General features: G+C 38.2%; 1 protein-coding gene across 3 annotated transcripts in view; it reads right to left on the reverse strand.

Moving 5' to 3' along the window:
* Positions 1 to 22,564, reverse strand: part of CFAP44 (cilia and flagella associated protein 44) — a 152,267-nt gene that overhangs the window by 116,217 nt on the left and 13,486 nt on the right. For all 3 annotated transcript variants that reach the window (XM_045502061.1, XM_045502062.1, XM_045502063.1), the window contains 7 exons: positions 19,076 to 19,238; positions 14,431 to 14,533; positions 9,477 to 9,693; positions 7,392 to 7,506; positions 3,538 to 3,702; positions 1,443 to 1,598; positions 230 to 277 (listed from right to left, as the gene is read on the reverse strand). In XM_045502061.1, coding sequence (XP_045358017.1) covers positions 230 to 277; positions 1,443 to 1,598; positions 3,538 to 3,702; positions 7,392 to 7,506; positions 9,477 to 9,693; positions 14,431 to 14,533; positions 19,076 to 19,238 — 967 coding nt within the window. The remainder of the gene's footprint in view (positions 1 to 229; positions 278 to 1,442; positions 1,599 to 3,537; positions 3,703 to 7,391; positions 7,507 to 9,476; positions 9,694 to 14,430; positions 14,534 to 19,075; positions 19,239 to 22,564) is intronic.

Below are 22,564 nucleotides of genomic sequence, written 5' to 3' on the forward strand. Positions count from 1 at the left end.
GGCATTGTCAGTTGCCACTTTTCTGGTGGATTTTGCTAGGAGATACCTCCTTTTCTTTTTTATAAAATCAGAGAGAGAGATAATAAATTCTCAGGACCAGGACATGTTGGACAAGTTTTTGATGGGAACAATGATCAAATATGGAGAAAGATAAAGTATCTTTTAAAGAAGAATAACAGATTGTTATTATAAGAATTAGGAAAAAAGATAAGAAAAATAGGCAACTTACAATATTTGAAAAACTAAGGTCAAGCTTCCATATGGCTCCATTGGCATCCTAAAAAATTAAATACATAACAATAGTTTGTTTTATCGTTTTGAACTTTTATCAAATAAAAAGAAATTTTCTTCCTGTGATCTAGTTAAAATAAAGGACAAACAGTAATACCAAAAGTTTACATATATTTTAAAGTGTGATTGAGGGCACCTGGGTGACTCAGTCAGCTGAGCATCCGACTTCACCTCAGGTCATAGTCTCAAGGTTGGGGAGTTCAGGCCCCACATTGGGCTTGCTGCTGTGAGTGCTTTTGATCCTCTGTCCCCCTCTCTCTCTGCCCCTCCCCACTCTCTATCTCTCAAAAATAAACATTTATAAAAAATAAAGTGTGACTGAAATTTAACAAAAGCAACTTCTATATATCTTAGAACACACAATAAATGAAGCATTTTCGTATTACAAATAGTTTAATATAATAAGAATGCTAAGTGGTTTTCTGTGTAGAAGTCCCAATTGACTTGAGATAGAAAAGGCAATGATTTCTTTAATGTCATTTTGTGTTAAAGCACAGTTTGCTGTAAATAGGGTTGTGATAGCTCCTAGGTATAGTGTGAGTGTTTGAATGGTTTTGTTGTGCTCCAGGAGTGGATGGAAGCGAATTAATAGAAACACCCTAGGGGCGCCTGGGTGGCTCAGTCAGTTAAGCGTCCGACTTTGGCTCAGGTCATGATCTCGCAGTCCGTGAGTTCGAGCCCCGCATCGGGCTCTGTGCTGACAGCTCAGAGCCTGGAGCCTGTTTCAGATTCTGTGTCTCCCTCTCTCTGACCCTCCCCCGTTCATGCTCTGTCTCTCTCTGTCTCAAAAATAAATAAACGTTAAAAAAAAAAATTTAAAAAAAAAAAAAGAAAAGAAAAAGAAAGACCCTAGCTACTACTGTGGTGCTTGAGTAGAATAGGGTGGAGATGGGTGTAGGTTTCTCTATAGCAGAATGGAAGTCATGGGTGCAGGCCAAACTGGGCAGATTTACCAGTGGCTATAATGAATCCTACATCTCCAATGCGGTTGTAGAGAATTGCTTGTAGGGCAGCAAATACCAAAATTAAGGATATATCAATAGTAGTTTTAATAGTAAAATGGACTAGTAACACAGTGGCAATAAATTGTTACTACTTTAATTTTACATGCAGGTAACTTTAAAGAGCCAAGAGGGAAGAATGCAACTTACTTGAGCCAACCAAATGTTATTTCCCATGTCGCTCATCTTTATCATAGAGAAGAGTTTGACATTCTTGCCTACTTGAAGCTCATTAATGGGCTCAATCTCTAAAAATCCAGTCTCATCTATAGTGTCAGCAGTATCTATGGTCTCAAAATCCCAGATCTTATAAAATAAGAAAATATTTCAATCAATCAGCAGTTTCTGAATTTACATTTTCTGTAAGAAAAGTTCCTGACTTTTTTTTTCAAAAGTCATTTCTTCTTGTTGCATGCAAATTAGTGAGTAGGGGTAATGACAACACCAGCCAAAACTCAACCCCTGGGATATTGGTTCCAACTGGAGGATAATAAATTATGATCGTTTCCTTTGTATGGATGGAGCTTAGTGAGAAAACTCAGCCTGAATAAAAATTCTAATTAGCCCAGAGTAAACTTTATGTCAAGGGGTCTATCAGGTGTTTCTGCATGTAAAGTGGCCATTTGGAACAAATGGTTTTGTTATTTGGCAAGACACTATAATGAGCCCTGTTTTGATTCTACCAGTGGGCCTCTGGAAAGGGGAAATAGACTTCATGATCCATTCTCAATCCTCATTACAAGCAGAGAAAAGGTGTGTAGATGAGGTTGTCATGAGAAAGTGTTTTTCATCATTGATTTAGACTGTACTATTCAGGTAAGGATTGCTGTTCTGGGACAGACAACAGAACACTATGGAAAGCATGAGGGAGCAGTTTCACCTCACACAGCAGAGAGATTGAGAAGGACTTCCTGCACAAAGTACCAGAGCCCACCCTGGATGGATCTGTTGACACACCCCACCCCATTAACCCATACTCAATAACTCAGCCTTAGGGGAAGTAACTTCAGGGAGGACTGGTGCTGTCCCATAGACTAGCCCCACAGGGGAGAGACCCAGATCCACAGGTCAGATGGACTCCTGGGAGTTGGGCTAGGTTTTTCCCAAAGGGTTAGAGGTAGAGATTTACTATAAAAGACTAAAGAGATTAGGGTGACATTTAAAAAGGAAGCCAGTTTAGAAATTAGTGGTGTTCATTAAAGGACCATCTGTGAAGTATTTAATTTCTCTAATCTTGAGATTTCCCTTCAGTTGGTATTTTGACATTTTGGGGTGACCTATATCTTAGATGGACAGTAAATACACTATATGACAAAAAGAAAGGACATAAAAATTTCCAGAGTAATTAGTAAAATCTAACAAAATTAAATTTAATATGGTAAACGCAAAAATTTATACTTGGGTTCAAAAAGCCAATGGTAAGAAGACAGACTGGGAGAGATACAGCCAGACGTTGTAATCTCAATATATGTCAACAGAGTGACGAGGTTATTTTCTAAAATACAGTCTTACTTCTGAAAATAATACTTCCTAAGGAAAGTCCAGAGAATACTACCACTTTCTTGGAAAGGCACCAGTAGGAATATGTGCCAAAAAGGACCACAGGGCAAATCATAAGCCTCCAGGTTTGCCAGCAGCAGCAGGATCCATATACATGGGTGGGTGGGAGAAGTGGTCTGATAACTACTAGGGGGACTTAGATGCTGGAGCAATGTTCCAGCTTAGCCCACACCATGGGCAAGATAGTGTCCACAGGGGAGGACAAGTGAGTTCGCCATTGTAAAGAGAAAAGAGAGGGGAGTATCCACAGGCAAACCCTATCAGCTCACTTTTGAGTGTCTTTCTAGTTAGTAACCCAGTCAAAAATAAGAATGTTTGGTCCTTTCATCCCTAAAACATGACCCATTCTCACTGCGTGTTTTGAAAGGACACCTGTGTCCACTGTTTATAGTCTGCTAAAATAGGTTTTCATTTTCCCAAACTACTATTTCAACCAGAGAATCAAAATAACAAAAGGTCCCCTCAGAAAATTTCACTGCTAAGATGCTATAAATTAATTTTGACTAGAATTTAAATATTTACCACAAGGAAAGTATGATTTTAAATGTGGTGGCCATAGGAGTAAATGACCACTGATGTCCTTTATAAAGTGACCTTTGTGAGAAGTAAAAATCTGATAACACCAGTAGGGCGATCTGTAAGTCTTTGATGTGGGCGCTCCTGACCAAGCGTCAAGAAAACTTACCCTAATACATCCATCTGCCCCAATAGTGATGACTTCACCCTCGTCCAGCACTATCTGGTTAATGGGACCCTGATGACAAGAGTTCCTTGCAGCTCGACAGAGCTCAACTTTGATGAGGCCACCTTCCCACACCAGCATGTTGCCCCACTCTGACCCTGAGAGCACCTGGCAGGGATGCAGAAAGGAAGGAATGTGCATTAAAACAGACAAATGTGGATATTTATGCCTCACATTCAGGTGAGATTTATTTTTTAAAGATTTTGTACTTACATAATCAAGAGAAGCAAAGTAAGTATAGAAAAATAAGAAAATGTAGAAATGAAAATTCACTACTTCAAAAACAAGCACTAATCACATTGTGATGGGTTTCCTCCTAGCATTATGCACAGTGTTACATCACCGTGATTACACTCTAAGTTGCTGGTAATTTTTCAAATATATCTGAAATAGCCTTCTTTGCCTAGCTCTTAAGGGCGTAATCCAGGAGTGGAATTACGGAGTCAAAAATTAGAGACATTTTTAACCTCTCGATAGACGAGATTCTACTTTTTAAGAGTGATAATATCAAATGTTACAAGTTTTTTAAACTGTGAACTCAGAAAAATTACTGAACTCAGAAGATTATAGCATAATAATATCCAATTTCAAACAAGAACAATCATCTGGAACCAGTTCCTATTAATCCATTTAATCCAGCACATCCAAGTATGTACCGCCAAACACTAGTTCTTAGGAATTTTAACTGGTATTACATAATAAGTCATACTAATTAAGTACCGATTCTGTGCCAAGTGATACTTGAGCACTTTACATACATTAATCTTAAAATCTCATATGAACTAGGTATATTTATTGAGGGTACCATGTACAGTTATGCAGGTTGGCCACTTTATTTTCCCAGAAAACATAGTTTTCCTCATTCACACAAGGGAATCATATGGATCAATAGGAGTCCTAACTATTATTATTCCCATTTTACAAAGAAAAAAACTGAACAGAACAGTTAAGTGGCCTGCACAAAATACCAATAGGAATCAGGATTTTCACCCAAGAACCTTGGCTCAAAAGCTCCTCTTCTGACTAACATTAACTCAGAAGACATATGCTTGGATAAACAAAATCAGACAACTTTCTTTTCTTTAGGATCCCATGGAAACTTTAATATAGATCACTGAAAGAAATTTCTAGATACAAAGGAATTTGACCAGGAAAGTCTTATTTTCACAGAGATTCTGTGCAGACTAATGTTCCTTGAAACACCTTTGGGGAAACTCGGATCTAATTCTTGCCTGCCTGCTCCAGCATTCTGCACCCCATTTCCTTCATGCCAAGTAATTTACTCCATCTTTTCTACATCCTCAGTCTACTAATCTTATCCATTCTACCTGGCTTGCCTATTATTAAACCTCAGCTAACTTTGGTTAATCTTTATCTCGACTTACTTTCTTCTGTCCAGTGACAAAACCACCCAAAGCCACGGATACCTGGAAGACTTTCCCTTCTGAAATGGCACTCATGTCTAGCTTTCTTTTTCCATTTGTCCTGAAAAATGAAATGAAAGTAATATCTTCCTTCTTAGCTCATCTCCTTGACTCCATATTTTCCTTCCTCCAACTCATTTGGCATTTTGTGGCCAGATTAATACATAGCTTCATTTTCAACTCTACTCTTCCAGTGTATAGTAGTTCTGCCTGGCTGTTAATCTCCTCATACACTAGGACCCAACCATACTTCTCAACCTAGTTTCCCACTCTTTCCCAACATAAATGCTCCCTCCTAAGTAGAATTCCAAATATTAGCTATTTATTCCTAACTCTAAACATTTCCTTTTGTGTGTCTCTCATTTAAAATGGCTTCTTTTTTCTGCACAGCAAAGGAAACCATCAGCAAAACTAAAAGGGAACTGACAGAACGGGAGAAGATATTTGCAAAGGACATATCAGATAAAGGGTTAGTATCCAAAATCTATAAAGAACTTACCAAACTCAACACCCAAAAAACAAAGAATCCAGTGAAGAAATGGGCAAAAGACATGAATAGACACTTCTCCAAAGAAGACATCCAGAAGGCCAACCAACACATGAAAAAATGCTCAACATTACTCATCATCAGGGAAATACAAATCAAAGCCACAATGAGATACCACCTCACACCTGTCAGAATAGCTAACATTAACAACTCTGGCAACAACACTATGTTGGCCAGGATGCAGAGAAAGAGGACCTCTTTAGCATTGTTGGTGGCAATGCAAGCTGGTGCAGCCACTCTGGAAGACAGTATGGAGGTGCCTCAAAAAAACTAAAAATCGAACAACCCTACGACCCAGCAATTGCACTATTAGGCATTTATCCACGGGGTACAGGTGTGCTGTTTCGAAGGGACACATGCACCCCCATGTTTATAGCAGCACTATCAACAATAGCCAAAGTATGGAAAGAGTCCAAATGTCCATCAATGGATGACTGGATAAAGCAGATGTGATACACACACACACACACACACACACACACACACACACACACACACACTGGAGTATTACTCGGCAATCAAAAAGAATGAAATCTTGCCATTTGCAATGATGTGGATGGAAGTGGAGGGTATTATGCTAAGTGAAATTAGTCAGAGAAAGACAAAAATCATATGACTTCACTCATATGAGGACTTTAAGAGACAAAACAGATGAACAATAAGGGAAGGAAAACGAAAATAATATAAAAACAGGGAGGGGGACAAAACAGAAGAGACTTATAAATATGGAGAACAAACTGAGGGTTACTGGAGGGGTTGTGGGAGGGGGGATGGGCTAAATGGGTAAGGGGCACTAAGGAATCTACTCCTGAAATCATTGTTGCACCATATGCTAACTAATTTGGATATAAATTTAAAAAAATAAAAAATAAAACAAGTTAAAAATAAATAAAATGGCTTCTTTTCTCCCTACATACACATGAATCCTACTGAACCTTTTAAAGATCTATCTTGTGGCATGTTTTAACCATCTTTATCCTAGCTTAATTCTTGTAGGATTCAGAATTTGAAGCTAAAATGACTTACGATCATTTTGTAGGTTTGGATATGTATTTAACCAGCATCCAAGAATTGTTATTTCCTCCCACACAACATGATTTCAGATTGAGAATATCTACTAGGTAGATACTAGGTAGGGAATATCTACTAGGTATCCCATTTTGTTCCTCAAAATTATATTTGTATGCTGGCATTTACTTATAACAGAGACATTCACAAATAATACTATATAACTCATCCTAATAGGAAGCCAAATGCATCATTAATGCAGAACTGACCCTATAGGCAAGATGCCCATAAATTTTGTAAGGGGAAGAGAGAAGATAAACTAACAATGTTACAGAATAAACAGGCACAGTGGGTCTGTAGGAGCCACTATAGGGTGGTTCAATCTTCCTAAATAATAATCTTCCAATAAAAACAAAAGCTGCAAGACTATATACAACTTTGAGCCAGGAAGTCCTCTTGGACCATCATGACAAAAGAGGAGGGAAAGATAAACATTATAAACACTGCAACTCCATGATGTAATAAAAAACGACAATATGTCACTATGTTAATATATTAAATATGTTATGCGTTTGTATAATATTTAGTAGACACAAAACAAAAATAATATTTATATGTGGATTAGGACAATTCTGTGGAAGTATATTAATTAAAATTGATAATCTGAAGAAGCAAAATGAAATGTTCATTATATTCACAATTATAGTATTCATTAGTACTAACATTGGCAGTGCTTTTCACAATGTATAATGTGCTTTCATCTATTTTCATCACTTGGAAACATAATCTTATTATTGTAGAATAGTGGCTACACTCACCTTCCCATCTGGGAGCTCCATGTAACCTTCTATATCAGTAGTGGCTGTTTTGCCAAATCGACCCAATGAACCCTGAAGCTTGAGACCAGTGAATGTTAGAGCCATTTCCCAGAACCTGTAAACAAACCAGAAGGTGACTGAATGTACCTCAGAGAGGCTTTATTTATTTTTATTATCACCCAAGCATTTACATGTTTCATCGTCACATATTATCTCATTTATTCATTCATCTAATATGTATTAAGTATCAACTACCTGTCAGGAAAGCTCTAGGCAATATGAATTCAGCATTGAGCAAAACAGACAAAATAAACTCCCTGCCTTTGTGGATATTATATCTGAGACTCATGCTGTCCTATGCAGTCAACTGTAGCCAAGTTTGACTATTTTAACTTAGACTTAATAAATTAATGCTAAATAAAATTTAAAGCTCAGTGTTTCTGTCAGACCAGCCAATTTCAAGTATTCAATAGCTACATGTAGCTGGTGTCTACTAGGTTGGATAGCACAGAACATTCCATCCTGGCAGAAAGTTCTATTGGATACTACCATTTTAGAACATGTAAAAGTTTTCCAAAAAATTCTAATTTACTTGCTGTGTAACTTAAGAGTGAGTTTCTAAATAACACTGTGCCCTCATTCCTTCATGTATACAGTGAGCATATTAGTAGTACCAACCTCATAAAATTATTGAAAAATGCTTAGAATAGTGCCTAGCACATAAAAGCAATAATCAACATTTATTCATTAATATTTCTTATTAATAGTCTAAGCAATGAACAGTCAGATGATGAAAACCATGTAGGAAAAAGAATCTGGTCTACCAACTAGATATAAAATAGATAATGGATGATACCAACAAGCCAATATGAAGCCAAAAGCTTAAATAACAAATATCCTTTTCCAAGGCTATGGTAGGTCCTCTGTTCACACATTTCCATATACTTTGTTTCTTTCATAGCACTTCACACATGAAATTATTCCATTTCTATCCCTCTACAAAGACACAGTACATAGAAAATATGCACTTTACTAAATGATGGGCAAATGTAAAAGAATTGGACATTTTTAGCCTATAGCTAGCAGAAGATTACTTGAGAATTCCCCCAAGTTTCTATTTAAAATCTGTTCAATTATTCTATATTTCTAATGAATGAATAAGAACAGGGCCAGGTTTAAATTGAACTAAGAGAAACTTAGGTAAAAATGTCTTTCTCAAAAAGGACGCTGGAAATCTAGTCATGAGCAGTCCGAGGGTGGTGGTAGAAGGTTGTTAGATAAATGCTTAAGACAAGGTAGAATGAAGACAGAACAGGACAAAATCATTCCATCCTAGAAAATAGAGCAGAGTATGATAAAGTGAAAACAACATGAAATTTAGACCCAGAGACCGAGATCAACGGTAGACTCTGTTGCAATTTAGTATTGAGGGCCCTGGGTTAGGAATGATTCTGTTACAATTCTTATTTTACAGATGAAGACTGAGTTCAGAGTCAAAATGACTTATCCATCATACAGTATTGCTACAACAAGTTTAATGGTGGGTCTGAAAAGTCAACATGCCATGTTAGTAAGACATTATACAAACCCTTTGAGGTGGTAAAGCCTATAAGGCAGTAGGCTACATTTAAAAGCCCTTCTTTAAAAAAAAATAAAATAAAATAAAAGCCCTTCTTTTTATCTATACTGTCTTTTTTTTTAAGTGTATTTATTTATGTTGAGAGAGACAGAGACAGCATAAATGGGGGGTGGGCAGAGAGGGAGAGAGGGAGGGAGAGAGGGAGAATCCCAAGCAGCCTCCACACTGTTAGCCCAGAGTCTGATGCAGGGCTCAAACCCACGAAATGGTGAGATCACGACCTGAGCGGAAACCAAGAGTTGGCCGCTTAACCAACTGAGCCACCCAGGCGCCCCTCAGGTAAGAAAATCCCCATATCCAATTAGAAAAGCAGCACTACAGTTAAAGATAACATATTTAAAAATTATCCTAATGTTAACATCAGCAAAGATGTCTCCAGCTGGTCACCTCTTAGAAAATATCATTAATGATAATCTACCAACACCTGTATCAGTCACACAACCTACTTGATGTGGCCTGATCCCGATGTAGTCAGCTGCTCATCATCTTCAGGATTGAAAGTAACCTTAAAAACTTCCTGGGAAAAAGCTTTTGTCCTCAGTATGGGCTGTTCTTCTTTCCAGTTCCAGATGGTCAGAGTGTGATCAGGGCTGCTGCCAACAGAGGCTAGCAAGGTACCATCGTAGTTAAAATCCACGTAAGCATAAGCCAGCTCAGTCCCATCTGAAAGGGTGAATGGGAGGCCAATGAACAGAGGCAACACTTATCTCATTTTCTAAAGTGTATTCTTTTGAAAAGGAAAAGGAGAGAGAGAGCAAGCAAGCATCCTTGGTGATAAGCATTGACAAAAGAATGCCAAGAATCCCCAAAGAAACAATCCACAATCATTCATCACCCTTGGCTTTAGAATGAATTATATTACGTGAGTGGGGAGAGTGAAGAAATCTTAATCACATTTTGCAAGAGAAAAACTTTTGATTGTTTTTGAGAACACATTCCAGTTTATGAAATGGGGGCAGGGGGACACAAAATCATGTGAGATAGCAGAAAGAAATCAATCTATAATTAGAAACTTGCCACTGGAAAATTCACCAAATAAAAATTGAGGACTTCAGGCTTCTGGTTATGCATGTAAGGAGCTTGGAAGTCACCATTCCATCCTAACAACAAATAAAAAGCTGAACACACTAAAAAATCACAACTCTTCTTGGATTCATAAGTGAGGGAAGGACACAGGGCAAACGGCTGCTCCTGAGACTGGAGAGATACAACAGGGAACACGAGCATTTGCAACTTACTATAGCAGGGACTTACAGCAGAAATAGCCAAAATATCCGAGCCAGGTAGTAAAACCTGAACTATCACTGATGAATTGCTGGAGGCTCAGCATGGACAAATCTGAGAGTTAAAAACTCCAGGGAGGCCCAGTCATAAGATGGCCCTCAAAATATTGTGAGCTTTATCTCCAGGAGCTTGACCAGGTCCCCACAGTAAACACCTAGAAAAAACCCTCAGACTTTCAGCAGGGAGAGGGGAATAGGAACCATTTTTAAGTACACCAGAACAGGTGCACCTGGGCAGCTCAGTCAGTTAAGCATCTGACTTTGACTCAGATCATGATCTCACAGTTCATGAGTTGGAACTCCGTGTCAAACTCTGTGCTGACAGCTCAGAGCCTGGACCCTGCTTTGGAATCTGTGTCTTCCTCTCTCACGGCTCCTTCCCCCTCCCTCCCTCTCTTTCAAATAAATAAACATTAAAAAAAAATCGAAATACACCAGAACACTCTGCTCCTCTTAATGAGGCCTGTCCTCAGGAGAAACTAATTAACAAAGGCCTAACCAACCTAACTAACCTGGGGAAGGAAATACTCAACTCTAGCCCCTTCTAGCCATCCCATCCCACCTGAGGGGGGAAAACTGCTAAGAAACATTTATGAAGTTCGGTCGAGAGAGGCTCCCTAAAAATTTGAGACCTAATCACAGAACCATAGAACACTTCCCCTCCCTCCACACCTTACCACCATGTTATAAGAAGCCTATTTACAGCAATTATTTTTATCCACTACACCATGTCTGGCTACCAAGAAAAATCTACAAAGCATACAAAAAGGCAAAAAACACAGTTTGAAGAGACAGAGCAAGCATTAGAACCAGACATGGCACAGATATGGAAATATCAGATTGGGAATTTAAACCAACTATGATTAGGGTGTCTGGGTGGCTCAGTCAGTTGCATCCGACTTTACCTAAGGTTATGATCTCATGGTTCATGAGTTTTAGCCCCACATCAGGTTCTGTACTGTCAGCACAGAAACTGTTTTGGATCCTCTGTCTCCCTCTCTGCCTCTCGCTTTTTCTCTCTATCTCTCTCTCAAAAATAAATACATATTAAATAAATAAATAAAACAACTATGATTAATATGCTAAGGGAATAAAGCAGACAATATCCAGGAACAAATGGACATTGTAAGCAGAAAAATGGAAATCCCAAGAAAGAACAACAAGGAAAGGCTAGAGATATAAAACATTGTAACAGAAATGAAAAATGTCTTTGATGGGCTCATTAGTAAATTGGACACAGCTGAGGAAATCTCTGAACTACAGAATATATCAATAGAATCTTTAAAACTGAAGAGCAAAACAGAAGCGATATCTAAGAACTATGGAACAACTACAAAAGATGCAATGTATGTGTGATGGGAATACCAAAAGGAGAAGAAAAGAGAAAGGAAGAGAAGAAGTATGTGAAACAATAATGACTGAGAATTTCCCCCAAATTACTATCAGACACCAAACCACAGATCCAAGAAGCTCAGAGAATACTAACTGGAATAAATGCCCAGAAAACTACAGAAAATGAAGATAAAGGAAGAACTCCTGAAAAAAGCAAGAGGGGGAAAAACACCTTACCTAGAGAAGAATGAAAAACTATATCCAACTTCTCCTCAGAAACCACACAAGCAAGAAGAATGGACTGAGATATTTAAAGTGTTGAAGGGAAAAAACCCACCAACCTGGACTTCTGTACCCCATGAAATTATCCTTCAAAAGTGACAGATAAAGACTTTCTCTGACACACACTGAGGGAATTTGTTGCCAGGAGACCTGCTTTGCAGGAAAAGTTAAAAGAAGTTCTCTGCACAGAAGGAAAATAATATAGGTCAGAAACACACATCTACATAAAGAGATGAAGAGCACTGAAGAAGGAGTAAGTGAATGTAAAATAAAAAACTTTTATTTTTACTATTCTTAATTGATGTAACAAATAACAGTTTGTCTAAGAAAAGAAAACGATAGAACAGTATCTTTCATGAACATAGATGTGAAATACCTCAACAAAATATTAGCAAATTGAATCTAATAATGTGCAGAAACAACTGTATTATTAGTTTGGGGATATCAACAAACTGATTTTAAAGTTCATACAGACAGGCAAAAGACCCAGACTAGTCAACATAATACTGAGTGAAAGGGGCAAAGTTGAACTGATAATACCTGACTTCAAAATATACCGTACAACTACAGTAATCAAGATAGTGTGACATTGGGGAAAGACTAAATAGACAAATGGAACAGAATAGAAACCCCAAAAATAGACCCAGAGAAATACAGTCAACTGATCTTTGACAAAGGCCTGAAGACAATATAGCAGAGCAAAGACAGTCTCTTCAACAAATGTGCTGGGCCACCTGGACATCCATAGGCAAAAAATAAACAAGCAAACAAATAAATTAATGAAAACATAGGCCTTACATCTTTCACGAAAATTAACTCAAAATGGATCACAGACCTAAATATAAAATGCAAAAAATGTAAAATTCCTAGAAGTTAATGTAAGAGACAACCTAGGTGACCTTGGGTATCATGATGCCATTTTAGATTCCACACGAAAGACATGATCCATAAAAGAAATCACTAATAACTAAACTTCATTAAAATGAAAACCTGCTCTGAGAAGGGCAATGTCAAGAAAATGATACAAGTCACAGACTGGGAGAAAAATTTGCAAAAGCATATGTGATAAAGGACTGTTATGCAAAGTATGCATATCCAAAATATGCAAAGAACTCTTAAAACTCAACAATAGGACATGAACAACTCAATTACAGAAGGGGCCAAAGGCCTTAACATGTAGCCTCACCAAAAATATGCAGATAACACAGAAACATATGAAAAGATGCTCCACATTCTACGTCATCGGGGAAACACAAACTTAAAAAAGGAGGTACGACTACACATCTATTTAGAATGGCCAACATCCAAATCGCTGAGGACACCAAATGCTGATGAGGATGTGGGGCAACTGGAACTCTCATACGTTGCTGGTGGGAAAGCAAAATGGTACAGCCACTCTGGAAGACAGCTTGGCAGTTTCTTACAAGACTAAACGTACTCTTACCATAGGATCTAGTAATTATGCTCTTGGTATTTACCCAAAGTAGTTGAAAATTTATGTTCACACAGCAGCAACCTACACTCAGATGTTTATTGCAGCTTTGTTCACAACCTGCCAAAATTTAGAAACAACTAAGATGCCCCTCAATACACAAATGTACACTGGGGTACATCCAGGCAATGGAATATTTTTCAGCACCAAAAAGAAATGGGCTACCACGCCATGAAAAGCCAGCGAGGAATCTTAAATGCATATTACTAAGTGAAAGAAGTCAATCTGCGAAGCCTATGTACTGTATGATTCCAACTCTATGACATTCTGGAAAAGGCAAAACTGGGGACACAATAAAAAGATCAGTGGTGGCCAAGGTGGGGACAGTTATGAATAGGCAGGACACAGAGGAATTTTAGGACAGTGAAAATACACTGGATGATATACTGATGCATATACATCATTATACATTTATCTAAACCCATAGAATACAACACTAGGAGTAAACCCCAAGGGACACTGTAGACTTTGGGTGATTATGATGTGTTAATGTAGACTGATCGTCAGTAAATGATGTACCTGGTGAGTGATGTTGAGAATGGGGAAAGCTATGTATGTGTGGGGGAGGAGGGATATGGGAGATCTCTGAACCTTCCCCTTAACTTTACTATAAATCTGAAACTGCTCCAAAAAGCAGTCTTTTTAAAAAAACTAACTACTAAAATTAATTATATGGAAAACAAAATTATACGAAAATGGTGGTGATTAATTTTATGTGAGGTTATTTCAATCTGGGTGGGCCTCAATCAGTTGAAAGTCCTTAAAAGTCAAAACTGAAGTTTCCCTGAGGAAGACGAAATTCTACCTGAACATGTAGCATCAACCCCTGCCCAAGAATGTCCAGGCTGCCAGCCTGCCCTACAAACTTCAGACCTGCCAGCTCCCATAAGTACACGAGGCAAGTCCTTTAAACAGATCTCTCTTCTGTCTCCTCCTAGTTCGGTTTCTCTGGAAGACCCTGAATATCATTAACTTGAACACGGAATATTTCAAAAGTTGTAGTGGGCTCACCTTGAAGGATTCTGTAGGGCCTCAAAGAAGGATATTCATAGATGATAATCTTTGGGAAAACTCCTTTTTCAGCGACAGTGAAGTAAGTTTTATCAGGATGAACCTATAAAAAGTAAAATCTCTCTTAAATAATAAAAGGAAGATTTTCTTATAAATAGCCCTATTAATGCAGTATCTGTGATTTTATCATTTATTAGGATCCACTCCAACAGAAAACTAAAAAAAAAAAAAAAAAAAAAAAAATGGGCATCTGATACATACTTGGTAACGGATGTGATTTAAACTGAAGCCTTTACGAATATTCATTTTAAGTTTTGCTTTTGTTAATAAAGTCATCTCTACATCTGCAATTATTTTAACTGCCATCAGGAGAGCTAGAACAGTGGTTCTCAATCATTAGAGTGTGTCGGAACCACAGGGAGGGCTCGTGAAGGCACAGAGGGTAAGCCCTAGCACCGGAGTTCCCGACTCAGTACTTGAAGGCCAGGGGGGCCCCAAAATTTGCATTTACGTCTCTAACAAGTTCCAGGTGATGCTGATGCTGCCGGCTTGGGAATCACTCTTTGAGAACAACCAAGTTAGATGAATTGTTTACCCTGCATAAATAAATCAACCTAAATTTTTGTACAGAAAAACTCATGTTTCCAGAGTAGGTTCCATCTCGGTTTAAAAAATTTCACCTTGGACAAATTTACCACAAATGGATATAAACTTACTAAAAGTGAGAAAGATACTATATTTCCAAGCCAGATGCAGAGGAAAAAAATAGTAAATATTTGTGGATAAACTATTTGCTTAGCATTTCAAATGACAGCCGTATGAATTGTGAAGTGTATGTTTATTCTTGTTATTTTTGTTCATTGGTAAGCCAATGTGCAGGAAGAGTAAATGGATAGCCTAAAAATAAAAATAAGCTGTTTTGAAAAACTATTTGGGGCACCTGGGTGGCTCAGTCGGTTAAGCGTCCGACTTCAGCTCAGGTCACGATCTCGCGGTCCGTGGGTTCGAGCCCCGCATCGGGCTCTGGGCTGATGGCTTAGAGCCTGAAGCCTGCTTCCGATTCTGTGTCTCCCTCTCTCTCTGCCCCTCCCCCGTTCATGCTCTGTCTCTCTCTGTCCCAAAAATAAATAAACGTTGAAAAAAAAAAAAAAAGAAAACAAACTATTTAAGACACATATTGTGCTTTATAAAATTCTATTTTCAGGGGTGCCATGTGGCTCAGTTGATTAAGCATGCAACTCTTGGTTTAGGCTCAAGTCATTATCTCATGGTTTGTGAGTTTGAGCCCTGCATCAGGTTCTGTGCTGACAGTGTGGAGCCTGTTTGGGATTCTCTCTCTCTCTCTCTCTCTCTCTCTCTCTCCCCCTCTCTCTGCCCCTCCCCTGCTTGTGTAGTCTCTCTCAAAATAAATAAATAAACAAACAAATAAATAGATTTTAAAAGAATCTTATTTTCACTTACCATTTTGCAACTCCTGATTTTATACCTAGGGGCCAGGAGCTTCCCTTAGAGGATTGCACTCTAAATTCTGGTACCCAAGATAACATTCTTCTCTCCACACATGGGGCCAAAAGACCTATATAAGCTGTCTTCTTACTGACAACTGGTCTTTTATTCTTCCAGTCAAGTAAACACCCATCCCTTCAGCTTGAAACAAGGCTTGGGTTTATAGGATGGACACTCAGTGAGAGAATAACCAACATTTATTGGCTGCTTATTATATGCCAGACACTGTTTAAGCTTTATATGAATTAATCCCCTTAAACTTTACATCAACCTTGTGAGTTCAAATACCATTATCATTCCCATCTTACCAATGGGAAATAGGCACAGAGAGGCTAAGTAACTTGAAGTCATACAGCTGGCAAATGTGAGAGGTAGGATTCAAGCCAGATGTTGGAGCCAAAAAGAAAGTGGAACTAAAAAAACAGTGGCTACTGGGGCACTTGGGTGGCTCAGTTGGTTAAAATGCCGACTCTTGATTTCAGCTCAGGTCATGATCTCACAGTTCGTGAATTCAAGCCTTACATCAGACTCTGCACTGACAGCACAGAGCCTGCTTGGGATTCTGTCTCCCTTTCTGCCCCTGCCCCACTCGCTCTTTTTAAAAACAAATCTTTAAAAAAAAAATTAAAAACAGTAGCTACCAAGAACTTAGGGGGAAATGTGTTAAGGTATATGTTTTTCTAGATGCCTATTTATGGGAGAATATTGTATAGGATATGTGGTCACAGAAATCTGAATGAGAATTCGGGCAAATCTTTTGCTCTTCTGCATCTTGCCTATAGTAAGTGAAAAAGTTTCAGCCCTTTCAGATCAGAAGCTCTGTGGGGTTGAGTTTGGTGTTTTATTTTTAGTGGGGAACTAATAAGGAACTAATTATTAGGAACTAATATTATTAGGAACTAATTATTATTAGGAACTAATGAGTCATTTACTTTATACTCAACATACAGATTCACCCTATCTTTTCTGACAGTTGATATGCCCCCAGAACACATTTCTCACAGATTTCCCATTGCCTTGCGAGAGTGCTTCTCATCCACAATAGATAACTGTTTCAGAAAGAATGAACCGAAAAGGCCAGTTGAGGAAAATCCCCACCACTATCCAGGCTTCAACACACTCCGAGAAAAGTCCCTGTGGACATCCAACTGCCCAGAGTCCAGGCGTGGATGAGGATTAGGATTAACATTCTTGACCACAATACACCTCTAACTACTGACCTCAGGCCAACTTATTGTATAACAAAATAGAAACTTCAGAACTACTATTGGCCATAAAGTGACAGAAAAACAAGTGATAGTTCCCCATTTCTCCGTACTCTGCAGATGATGTGGACCTCAGGGCTAAGGACACCTCAGAGTGGCCCCTGACTGACTTCCCTCCATGGAACCTGCGACCCTAATGCTAGGCCTGTGTTTGCATACAGCTGGTGCCACAGGATCATGTACTTTTATGCCTCTAGTTTTTTGGTTTTTCTGCTTTTTGATACGAGTCCTGTCTCTTTGGATGGATTTTGAACTCTTTGAATTCATAGAGGTCACAAATGCTTCTTCACTTAAATCCCTGCATGTTCTGAGTTAGTGTTGGACTCACAATGTAGTATAATAAATTCTTGCTGAGGACAGGGACTTTACTATTTACACCTGCTATATATACATAGATGATCAAGGAAGACAGAAACATGAGACTCTCCTTCACCCTTCCATCGCACCATTTCCTGTTTCCGTAGTCAGTCTAAGTTCTATTTGTGGATCTCTGATTTTCCTTACTTTCTCCATTCCCATTCATCTTCCTGCTTCGCTTCTCAGAGCAAGAATCTTCCAAACCTCTCCACTCATCTCCACTTCTAATCTAAATATCCTACCAGGTAAGCTACCCTACCATCTAGTCTACTCAAGAGCATTTCCCACTACTCCCTGCTAGCTTGGCCCAATCTCTCTGTTGGAGCTACATCAGCCTTTCTGCCAGAAGCCCTCCACCTCCACAGGGTACGGTGATGTCACCCTTCACCTTCTAGTTCTGAATGGGCTGCTCACACCTGACAGGCAGGGCAAGAGCAGGGCAGACTTCTATTTAGTTCATGATCCTTCTAAAAACCCTTTGAATGTCTGCTACGGAAGTGTAGCTTGTATGAGCCCCAAATCCTGCATATTTCTCCTCCTCTCCGTGTCTCACACAGCCTAATCTGAACAGGTGCCCTCTCATGACTCTAAAGACACCAAGATGTGCTTCTCAGGCTGTTATTGATGAGAGAAGATCTAGGGACTTTTAAGGATCACCTACTTTTAAGGATCAGAGTAAAAAGCAAAAGGTCATCAAGATAAAAGCGCAATCATGGGGCCAATTGCTATTGAGAGGTCAGATAAGATACAATTAGAAAGGTATTCTTCAGATTTGGCTATTCAGGGCCATTGGTCACTTTAGTAAGGGCAATTTCAGTGCGGTGATAGGGAAAAAGACAGCAGAAGCTTGGCTTTGAAGGGAAGATCAAAAGTCAGTGTAAAGAGAATACATGGTTAGAGAGGAGACTTTTAAGGTGAGAACGAGTTGATTTAGTGTGCTTTAATGCTGAGGATGAAAACCCTAAGGAAGTAGAGGCTGAAAGTACAAGAAAAAAGGTGACTGATGGAGACAGGCACCTGAAGAGGAAGGAAGAGACAGCCTCAAATCACATACAAGTCCTTCTGTCAACTGCTCAAAATTATTGAACGTACAATCTATCCTTGATGTCTTAATGTGCAACCATATACTTATATCTTATCTGGCACTTATCTCTATTTATTATTTGAATTATCATCTGTGCCATTCATTTGAGTATTTTTGCAGAATAGCAACATAGCATTAATATGTAAAAACTTCATGACTGTGGGAAGCCACTTACCCTCTATTAGCCCCAGTGTCCTTATCTGCAACATAAGTATTGGTAAAATGATAGTATTATTAACATGATAGTATGATACTGCACAGAGACAATGTCAGTGAATGGAGTGGTTGCAATTGTTGACTTGAAAATGCCTTAGAATTGCATCTCCTGCAATTGTGGCATCCTGCCCATGGTATTGGCATCTAACAGCCTGGCTGGTCCACAGAAGAAACAAACAAAAGGATGGAATTTTTTCCGAAGTCGCTAACAGCATACCCCAATAACACCAATTCCTCTACCACTGCTACTTCGCATGTAGATCTGTTCCTTGGTTTTCAAATTCAAAAGGATCAGCTGGTTCCCAGCTATGTACATCACAGTACTGCTGTCCAGAAGTTTTAGGTTGGCCCGCTTTCTACAGTCATAACCAAAGGAATGACTGAGGGAATATTGTTAAGGAAAAGAAGTGACACAAAGTAACCATTCTAGAGACAGGAAAAGCAATGTAATAAATATGTTTTTAAACTCTGTGCCCTTCAATAAAGACTCAGTGTTGAAGTAGTTGCATTTTACTTTGAAACTCAGTGTTTTTTATTTATCACTAATGTAACCTTGCTTTCAAATTAAGTGAAAATCCTCATACTCTGATTTAGTCAATATTTTAATTTTCCCAGGGAAATCCTGAAAGCAGATTAATTTTATAAAAGTAAAAGTATCAAAAAGGCCTCTTGGTGTTGAAAGACCAGCTGTTTAAAATTCTGACATGTTTTGAAATCCTGAAACACCAGTAATATTACATATTGTGATAAATCTACATAAATATAATTGAAATTTAATTCATATGAATTATGAAAATGGACTAAATAGTGTATGGTATATAAGTATATATAATAAATATGCTAACATTTCCTTTCTGAGTGCATTAATATGTATAGGTGTATAGATGAATGTGTGTGTGTGTGTGCATATTAATGCTATACAGTAAATCTGCACTAATTCAAAATAAAGGTTAAAATAATCAAAGTTTTTATAAGACATCTTTTAAATGTACATTGTTCAAATTAATTCAAGTTCAAGTTCAAATTAATATAACCTAAGATATAAATGTAATAAGTAAGTTAAATGAGGTTAATCTATCAAAACATTATAGTTTGCAAAAGAAACATATTACATAGTATATCTTAACTAGATGGTTTCTTATTTTCTAAGAGTTCACTGTTGAACACAAAAGTTAAAGGATCATTGGAGAAATCTTTATTTCTTGCCCTTGTTTAAAAAAAATAAATTCTCATTTTAGAGGATTATTTTTATTTGTAAGTGAATATTTTTAGAGAAAAAACTATGTAGAATTATTAACAAGAATATATAGAATGTAAAAAAGGAGAAAATTTTAATTAATGCAATTTGAATTGTGAGGTATATACAAACTATTAACCAACTATAGATAACTATACCTACCTCATTGCCTAAGAGTTAAATTGAAAAAGAGACAGAATATTTCAGGGCTTTTTTATCTGTTCAAGAAAAAGGAATTTTATCAACTCACTAAAGACACGAACACCTAAAATTAATTTTTATATATAATTTCTGGGTGACTCAGTCAATTAAGCATCCAACTCTCAGTTTCAGCTCAGGTCATGATCTCACAGTTTGTGGGTTTGAGCCTCATGTCGGGCTCCACACTGGCAGGGAGGAGACCCTGCTTGAGATTCTGTCTTTCTCTCTCTCTCTCTGCTCCTCTCCTGTTCATGCTCTTTCTCTAAATAAATAAATAAGCAAACAAACAAACTTAAAACTTAAAAAAAAAGAAATGCAAATGAACATGTGATCCAAAGATCTTGATGAAGCTATTCAGACCTCATGGGTACTGAGGCCTCCTTACAAATAAAGAATGGGATCCACATGCTCCTTATCTTCCTGGTATGGGCAGGAAGTTTCACCTACCTTCCTTTTCCCTTTCCCCAAACTGCTGTTCTCACCTTTCTTTCCTCTTCTTCCTTCCTCTTTTCCCAGTGCCAGTGTAACACTTGGAGGGCTAATAGTGTGTCGATAACTGAGAGTAGAAATGGGCTACCATCTCTTCACTGTCTTGGGTGACAGTTGGGAATGAGGCATGTGATCACTTATCTGGTATTAACATCTCTAATTTCAGGGTAGAGTAGGACTCCCTTTGACCTGCTGCTGTTCTGATCAAAGGCCCTTTCAAATGCAGAATGGGTGAGACTGTAACTTCCCAAACTCTCCCCCTCCAAATTACAACCTGCTTCTTCTCATAGCTCATCTCTACTTCCTAGAATGCCTAGTGCAGTGTCTTGAGCCTATGAGGCATTCAATAAACATTTCTTGGATGCATTAATTAGTGAATTAATTAATGTATAACTAGAGTCTGATCCTTCCCTTTTAACCCCAAACGACAGCGGATCCCCTAACCAGGGCTTTTAAGATGTTAAATTGTGTTCTGCTATACCTTCAACTCCTTTCTGCTTTATCCCATCCTGTCTTCTGGTTTGCATTTTCTTAACTTCCTATCTGAGATCCAGGGCCTTCACTGTCTGTTCATGAGCATCTAGAACCCTCACTTTAAAATCGTGTTTAAATACATCTTGTATAAATTATGCTATGGTTTAGATAATATGTAATACATGACACATTTCTTGACTTATAAGACACTGAACTTTGAAACTGAAGTTGACTCAATTGAATTAATAAAGTATAAAGGATTAATAAAGTATACATGACAGCTAACTTCTCCTTGGAGCTTCTCACAAGAAATAGAGATCATATTTGTTCCCACCCTGGAGGGTAGAACTGTCTAATGCAAGATGTTCCAGAGAGGCAGCTTTTGATTCAAGGCCTACAAGAGCTAATAATGTGAGCTATCCAGAATTTGTGACTTCCTTGGCTTTGAAAGTGTTCATGAAAAGTCTATAGCAGATACAGCCACTCATCCAGCATCAGTAGAGGTAATTCATATATCGAGTCAAAAGTCAAGGTCACTCTGACTCTGTTATCTGGAATCGCAGCATATCTCTCTAATACAGAGATCCCTGTATCCTGGAGCAACAAGTCTCCAGTGTTGGGGGCTGGGAGAGGGCCACACAATCAAAAGTACTTGGTAAACTTTTTCAGACTACATGTGCCCAAGTCCCTCTACACACAGAAATGATGCAGTAGGTCCAGGAAAGGTATCAGAGCATGTGTATTTCAGGAAAATCTTCCAAGTGACTGCTAAACCACCTCATTTGAAACAAATAGGCTAGAAGGAAGGCAACAGCATAACTTCTATCAGCAACTTGTCCAAAGATGACATATACAAAAGAAGTCCTCAAAAGAGAAAATTCCAGGTTATAAGATTCAAGGTGAATTAGTTCTAGTTACACCTGGGATTGAAACAGAAGCTATAATAGCATGTTCTATTTTTATATGAAAAGCAAAACTGACTCAGTGAGTACACCACCCTCCTCTTTAAGCACACTTTTATAAGACGCCAGTCAGTGTTTCAGGCCGTGTGGTCATCTGAAGGCAGGCATACCAAACTGCTAGCCAAGAGCATTAATGGAAATATTTTCCTAACTAACCACCTTACAAACCTAACATCATACAGTGACAGCAAACCCTAAATCCCCTTGTTAATCATCCCCACCTTTACAATTCTTCATGAACTCTTATTCTCCAGACCAATTAAAGTGTGTTATTTTGTGCCTTATTTCCTCAGGGTTGTCTTCTCTGATACTCATCTGATAAATAATGTGTAAGTACTAATGT

The sequence above is a fragment of the Leopardus geoffroyi genome, chromosome C2 (assembly GCF_018350155.1).
Source record: "Leopardus geoffroyi isolate Oge1 chromosome C2, O.geoffroyi_Oge1_pat1.0, whole genome shotgun sequence".
Taxonomy (NCBI): Eukaryota; Metazoa; Chordata; class Mammalia; order Carnivora; family Felidae; genus Leopardus; species Leopardus geoffroyi.